The sequence below is a fragment of the Lepidochelys kempii genome, chromosome 10 (genome assembly GCF_965140265.1).
Source record: "Lepidochelys kempii isolate rLepKem1 chromosome 10, rLepKem1.hap2, whole genome shotgun sequence".
NCBI lineage: Eukaryota > Metazoa > Chordata > Testudines > Cheloniidae > Lepidochelys > Lepidochelys kempii.
The window spans coordinates 83370565-83378543 of NC_133265.1; the positions used below are offsets into that span (position 1 = coordinate 83370565).

Here is a 7979-nt window from a genome sequence, read left to right on the forward strand (position 1 = left end):
AGTTTTTGTTTAATATTGTAACATAAGATGATTAGAAGAAAAATGCCAAATTCCTCTGCCCTTGCTGCATTCATTCTGTAAACTACGTAGAAATTAGATATTTGAATTTGACCATGAGAATTTTTCTAGGAAGAACTTAAATTAAGAAAATTACATTTTTAGCTAGTGTTCCATGTGATGTAGCTTTTTTCTCCAGTTAGGAAACCTAACGGGTTTTCTCATTTGTTTAGCTTTTATGTGATAAAGCTCTTTAAAGTATGTTTATTTAAATATAGGACAATTTTTTCAAAAGTGCCTGAGTTAGGAGCCTAACTCTCATTTTCAAAAGTGATGTAGGCACTTAGGAGAATTTACCTAAGCACTTTTGAAAAATTTCCTTACTATAATGTGAAAACAGAGCCCCAGTAATATTTATTTTAATTTTTTTAAATAGTTGGAAATCTAACAAAATTGGCGGATGGTGAAAAAACAGCAGCAGCAGAAGTGCTAATCTCCTTGGAAGAAGCTTTTTGGGATAAAATCGAACATCAAGAAATAAAGAAGTGAGCGAACTACACTTTTAATGCTCTTTATACTGGCCAACTGATATAAAGCACTGAATTTTACCCTTTATGTGGTCAGGCATTACCATGTGTCATAGACACAGCTACTCTGCATGGCAAGTGCAGTAAACAAAACCTATGAGCAACAAGTGTTTCCACATGTTGGGGGTAAGAAATGAGTCCTCTTTGTATATCAGATACCATAGGCAATATGCCTCCTCAGCACTCGTAATAAGGAAGGGAAGCTAATGCATAATGTTGACTGTGCTACCTTTACTGCACTGCTGGGACTTCCTGAATTAGGAGCAAAGAGTGATCTGGAATTCCTCGCAAAGGCAAAACTGTTGTGAAAATTGAGAATTTGGATGGGCAAAAAATGTAGGGTTAGGCCCCCAAGATCGAATCTGATCCCAGTCCCTGCTGAAGTCTCAGGAAGGAAATCTTGATTCTTTACAATTGGAAGACCTGTCTGCATCTGTAGCCGTTAAATACGGGAAGATGAAGGGACAATTACTACTTAAATAATTAAAAGTGGACAGATTTTTTTTAGTTAAAATTCTTTCGTTGCTATACAGAACATCCAGTGACTCTAGAAGACAGTGGTCTTTGGTGATGCAGTTCTGTAAGCTCCATGATATCAAACTGAGTACATCTTACCTAAAGGAATGTGTTAGATCCAATGACTGGCTGCAGTTTCTCATCCAGACCCAGATGTACAGCTACCAAATAGATGAGGTGAGCTACTGTGTTTAATTTAAAAATTACCAGAGACATTTTAAACAACAAGCATTGTTAATAGTGTAGTCTTTGTTTTTAAAATAGATGTCTCTTTAAAGAAACAACATCAGATTTAAATCTAGTCAGCTTAATGATAAGTTAGAAATTGTTTCAGGCTCTTAAATTGCCCATAAATCTCCCTATCATTTCTTTTTTTTACCGTCACATTTTCTTGTTTTTTGCATAGTATTTTTCTCTGTTGCTGTGTGAAAAGCTGACACCAAAAAGAGCAGCAGGGTCTACAGCAGAATCAGTAAGGACTATACACAGAGTGCTGTCAAATGCACATGAATAAATTGGTAAAATAGAAGTTTTTATTCTAGTCTTTTAATTATATTAAGATGAGGAGTTAATTTCTATCAGTAGTAGGTACAGCTGAACCTCAGGAACACCAGAGTTATGAACTGACCAGTCAACCACATACCTCATTTGGAATCAGAAGTACACAATCAGGCAGCAGCCGAGACCCCCCAAAAAAGCAAATACAGTACAGTGCTGTGTTAAATGTAAACTACTAAAAAAAAAAATAAAGGGAAAGTTTAAAAAAAAAAAGATATGACAAGGTAAGGAAACTGTTTCTGTGCTTGTTTCATTTAAATTAGGATGGTTAAAAGAAGCATTTTTCTTCTGCATAGCAAAGTTTCAGAGCTGTATTAAGTCAACGTTCAGTTGTAAACTTTTGAAAGAACAACCACATAATGTTTTGTTCAGAGTTTTGAACATTTCAAAGTTCAAACAACCTCCATTTCCAAGGGAACTTTGAGGTTCTACTGTATAACATTTTCAGACAGAAGTGACTTTTTTTGAGTGTTCTTCGAGGTGAGCTGGATACATAAATACCTGCCCAAATGGGACTTAATTCTGTTTTAATTATACTTACGGCTATGGTATGTTCATCCTGGATATTTAGGTTTAGTTCATTTTTAAAAATTAAATGTTTCAGTTACTATTTCAGTATTGGAGATATGTTAATATTTTGCAGCAGTCTCATTTGTATTAATAAAATAGGTATTTTGTTTCACATATAGAATGATTAGTTAATGGTATTGTCGGGATGCAAATATTTATGCTGTAATTATATTGTGTGTTTTGGAAGAGTTTCAAAAGTCTTCCACTTTTGCTGTGCAACATAATCTTTAAAAATATGTTCTGATCTAGGTAAAGTCTTGTACAAGTCGGTGATCATTCATTAAATGGGACCTAAAAAAAGTCCGGCTTAATTGTTTTTATTAAGCTAAAAAGCTTCTCCAGAAGATAAGAGTCTCCCTTCTAAGAAACAGCTGTGAACTGCAAATATGCTTCAAATATGGACTAGTTTAAAATAAAATCAAGGTTTTAAAATACATTCACACACCCAATTTCACTATCTGTTGTATAATCAGCATAGTAACTGGTAAGATTAAATTGATATAGCCAGAATTTCTGAAATGTTCATAAATATATTTGCAATGTTTACTGTATGTAGAAGACACATACTTACTGTAGAATTTTTCAGTCTTGTTACACTATGTACATTATACAGCGTTGCTATGATAATCTTTGGCAGCCCGCATATATAATAAGAACCATTGTAGGTAACTCCCATGAAATTGGTAAGATTTGAACACACATACCTGGCACAATCGGCTCCTAAGGTATCTTTTCACAAATACTAGCATATTGTCTCTTATACAAACAATTCTAGGTTGGAATTTTCAAAGAAGCCTAAGAGAGCTAGGATCTCAAATCCTGTTGTCAGTGGGGAGCTTAATTTAGGCTTCTTTGAAAATCCTACCCTGAATGTTTTCAAAATAGAAAAATATAATTAAGTGTGCAGTCACCTGCAAATAAACCTCAGGTAGCAACTTACTGAAAAATTCCTTTCAATGATATACCGTCTATGCCAGGGATGTCATTGGGGCTGAAAATGAGTGTATGTTTTATGTAAAGGGAGGAATTTCAATATTTTATTGTGATACTGTGCATTTCTAAAACACTTTCATCTGCAGATCTCCAGAAGTATACCTTGTAAAATCGGTTTGATAAAATGTCTTCTGTGTTTACTTTTATTTCATGTACACAATAGCTCTCCCCTCCCCCAGTTGCTCTCTGCAAGTTTTCTGTATGAAGATGCCTTTGATTATCTTTTCTAGGTCATTTCCATTCTTCAAGATTTCACTCCCATTTTGCAAGAACATTTGATGCTGGCCTTTGAGAACTTGCAGCGCTCTCGCTCTGATACAGGGAGTCATCACAACAACAACACCAGTCCACTCAAGACTGAGCACAGGCAGAGTGAACATACAAGTGACCTCTTTCAAATTCTGTTGTGCTGTCAAGAAAGTCCTAACCCTGGGTGCTACCTTTTGGCTGAAGGAGTGAGGCATCATGCTCCCTTCTTGAGTGTCTTAGCAGCCTGTTTTCAGGTAAGAACTATTCAAAAGTATTTCTCTTTTAGAGGTGTGGTGCAATACAAGGAAAAATCTACACATCTGGAGACCATTCAGAAAATTATTTCACATACTTATGTCAGAGCGGAAATATATACATTGTATACACCAAGTATTCCCCAATTATCAAAATAATTTGATTAGTATGACACATTTCATGTGATGTTTTACAGCTCTCTAGCTAGATTACTAAGTAATAAAAGAATGTCTGATTTTTTTGTCCATTTGGCAGGATCCCAACATTATTCACTGTCTCTGTGTTTGGATAATTACCTCTGTGGATAATGTTACTGCTGCTGAAGCAACAAACCATATTCAAGGCTCAGTAGAAAATCATGAATGGGATCTTCATGACCTTTCCACCATCTGGAAGATGTTTTTAAGAAGACAAAAAAATAAAACTCTCATGAATGGTTTCCGGCTCTTTCTCAAGGTAATGATTTACTTAGGTATTTTTAGCCTATATTTTTTTCTGTGTATTTAGATCTCCTATACTAGAGATTCTCTTATTTGCATAGAGGAGGCTTTCCACCTTGTCTTTCAAATTATTTGCAAGATAATCCACTGTGCTACATAGCCCTATGAGAAAATATTAGACTTGGAAAATAAACAGTTACAAACTTGCAAATAATTTGTCAGGTTTATATACCTTTTTGTAGACAACAAACCAAGACAAGCATTGTTCTTACACCAATTGATACAAACTTTCCATTTATTAGACAAATGTACTTTCAGTGGACTTTTGTAACCTTTTTGCTTATCTTTAAAGGATTCCCCTTTATTACATATACTGGAGATGTATGAACTGTGCATGGACTACAAAAAATATAATGAAGCCAAAACCAAACTCCACAACTTCCAGACAAGTCTTGCAAATGTAAGCAGATGTTTTGTAAATGTCTTTACTTAGATGTCGTCATATTACAGTTTGATCTTTTCTAATGCCATAGGCTAAAACAAAGAAAAGGAGTCTGCTTAACATAATTCATGAGATGGTTTTGGAGTAATAGGTGTCCAACAACTCCTTCATCATTTCCACTTTGTGGAAAACCTGAATTTTGGAGTAAAAAGGAGCAGGTTGCTTGAATAAACTACATGCAATTTTAAATCAGTACATCTGATTTATTTAGGGCCAGATTGTGATACCCTAATTCACAGGAAGTAGTATCTTACTCCATGAGCAATCCTGTTGACTTCAGTGGGATTATATGATGGTTCTTAGGGTGCCCAGAACTGAGAGTCATCTTGTTACCCGCCTGTCTCCAGTAAGAGGGAGACCTGCTTGTGCTTAACTGGTTGTCACCTCGCTGATACCTCCAGTCTGTTAACTCCGTCCAGCTTGCTTGGGTGATTATGCCAGGCCTTACTTTGCCTTCCAGGTGGACAGTAGGTGCACTCACAGTAATACCAGGTCTGCTGTCCCCAAGTGAACAGTGGATACACCTGCTTCAGTGATTCAGCTCAGGATTGGCTCATTGTAAAATAACACGACACTGAGACAAATTTATAGTGAAAACAATCAGAAGTTTATTATCAAAGATCAAAATTTTAGAGATAATGAATAAGAATAACGGAAACAGAAGGGTTATGTATAAAACAAAATCATATTATGATTCCTGGAAGCTAAACTTAACAGGCTAACCTTTAGTCTAAATAAGTTTGTCTGAACCAAAATATCTTTAAGAGCGTTTCAACCAAGCCTGGTTGAGATCCTATTTTCCTTAATGTAATTGCACTGCCCAATTACTTCCTAGGTGCAGGATAAAGGGGTGTCTTCCTGGTCTTCCCCCCAATATTCCCCAAAGTTCATGGTCTGTACTTCAGAGTCAGGATGACCTCTACCCCCTTGCAGTTTATTCTCTGGTGTTAGGAACGTACTTTTTTTACATACATGGTATGACTCCTTACATGGTATTTGTTTTCACAATGATACTAATGACCAGCATGATTCTGGCTTTTATTTAAGACCTCACTTGAAATTCTTTGGTGAACTAGAATGTACACATCAGGATATTCTTGTAACCCCCCTTGCTAGTGGTCATTGAAGGGTTCTTAGAGTCACTAATTCCTTCTGGTGTAAGGTACTATTTATGGTGAGTAATGGTATCTCATTCTCCGGGCCTTAGTAAATAGCATTAATTCTAAAAATAAAGTGAAAATGATGGTGCTAATAAGGTGGTAACTTTCAGAGAAAATCTTCTTAGGCTAAACAGTTGCTCTTGAATATATTGGTGGCTTTCTGAAAAATGGAAGTTTTTGAAAAAAGCATCAAGATCACCTTGGTGCCAGCAGTCTCAAAGACCACGTTGACTTATTCTTTGAAAACAGTTGGCCCGAGTTACACCTAAGCAACCCATTAAGGCCCTGATTCAGCAATTGGTGTCAGTGGGACTGAAGCACATGTGTAATGTTGAGCACATGCTCAAGTGCTTTGCTAGATCAGAAACTACCCGGGGACAGAATTTGGCCCACAAGTTGCTGAGACTCAAGTTCATAGAGGGAATATTTGGAATCATGTCTTTACTCTTTTTCTTTACATTGTCAGAGCTAGACATACAACAATTACTCCTGTTCTCCCCTCTATATCTCTTCGTTCTTCCAGTTTTCTTGGTTTCCTAGTAACTAACATTTCATGTCCTTAGTGTTGGTTGTTTTCCTTCTTGTGACTCAAATCAAGGTTGGGCAGGTTGGTTTTCCTACTCAGCGCATCATGCTCTGACCCCATGTAGTGGGTATGTGTATAAAGCAGATGAGATATGTCAGGGCTGCTAGTTTCTAATGAAGTTTTTTTTTCCTACCGATCCATGATCTTTTTGACATTCTATCTATGCAGTTAATACAGATTTTCAGGGGAAATTGCCAGAAATCTTGTCTATACGCACAGAAAGTGAACTATTTCCAGATTAAAATCAAGATATTGGTGATGGAGCATCAAAACTTTTTGGAGCCACATATTGTATATTAGAATTGGTATTATTCGGTTTTCAGTGTGACCTGATCTAACTAGAAACAAGTTGTATTTATATTCACTGCAGAATATGTTGTAAGAAATGTATTAATCCTTTTTATTTAAACAGCTTAAAATTGCAGATAAACCAACACCATCAATAATATCAGTACCATGGCTGGAGTCACAGGCATTCTTTCTTCTTGAATTGATGATGCAGCAATGTAGAACACAGTATGAATTAGGAAAACTGTTACAGCTCTTTGCAGATATAGATAAACTTCTACCTGATGGTAAGGACAATTTTTTCTATTACATGGTCTGGTTGCTTTCTCAACTTTGAAGTGTATAAGAATGATTTAAAAAATCTAACCCTATGAGAAGTATACTTTAAAAATTACATGTTCTTCACTAATTTTATACTGTAGCTTGGAGTATGTTACTATTTTTATGGAAAAAGGAAAACGTGATAAACTTTTATTGTAAATCTGCAGGTAGTATTGTAGTATAATGTGAAGGAATTTCTGAAGCCAGATTTATTTTTTTACAGAAAGATGTGGAAGAAAATATAGGCTTCTTTTGGAGCCGGTGTGAAACTAGTGAAAAATGTATGGAAAATGAACAGAAATGTTCCAGTTTTAAACTGAAAATTCATTGTGATGATATGAAACTTTAGTATGTTAAACATATTATACATATACTCCGTTCCCCACAGGCTTACATGTTGTTGAAAATGTATATCAGTGACTTCTTCAGTTAAAGAATAGTTGCCTTAATATTTGTACTGTCTCTTTTGAAACAGGCCCAGATGTGAAGAAACTGTGTGCACTCAGTCAGATTTTGAAGGATTCATCTATATCTATTAATCGCTCTATCCTGACCAGTTATGACACAGAATATTTTCAGAATGAATGCAGATCAGTTCTAGAGCAGCTGCAAGAGAGAGGATTGTTCTCACTGGCGAGGAAGGTTGCAGAATTAGCTGAACTGCCTGTGGACAGTGTGGTTATCCAAGAGGTATAGTATAGTTATCTAATGCTGTTTTTTACTTAAAGTAAAATGTTTGCACAGTCAAGTTTCTTTTCTGGTTGTTAAGCTCCCATATGTCTGATGGTATCAAAAGTGTTAACTTTTCACCAACATGAGGATGCCATCCAGAAGGACCTAGAAATGGCATGCATAAATTGCCTAATTTGAAATAAGAAAAGGAGGACTAGTGGCACCTTAGAGAGTAACCAATTTATTTGAGCATAAGCTTTCGTGAGCGACAGCTCACTTCATCGA

General features: G+C 35.9%; 1 protein-coding gene across 4 annotated transcripts in view; it reads left to right on the plus strand.

Annotated features, from left to right (window-relative positions):
• The window catches only part of SPG11 (SPG11 vesicle trafficking associated, spatacsin), a 65854-nt gene that overhangs the window by 35873 nt on the left and 22002 nt on the right, over positions 1-7979 (plus strand). For all 4 annotated transcript variants that reach the window (XM_073304525.1, XM_073304528.1, XM_073304527.1 and 1 more), the window contains 7 exons: positions 434-542; positions 1118-1277; positions 3452-3724; positions 3981-4181; positions 4518-4625; positions 6826-6988; positions 7498-7712. In XM_073304525.1, coding sequence (XP_073160626.1) covers positions 434-542; positions 1118-1277; positions 3452-3724; positions 3981-4181; positions 4518-4625; positions 6826-6988; positions 7498-7712 — 1229 coding nt within the window. The remainder of the gene's footprint in view (positions 1-433; positions 543-1117; positions 1278-3451; positions 3725-3980; positions 4182-4517; positions 4626-6825; positions 6989-7497; positions 7713-7979) is intronic.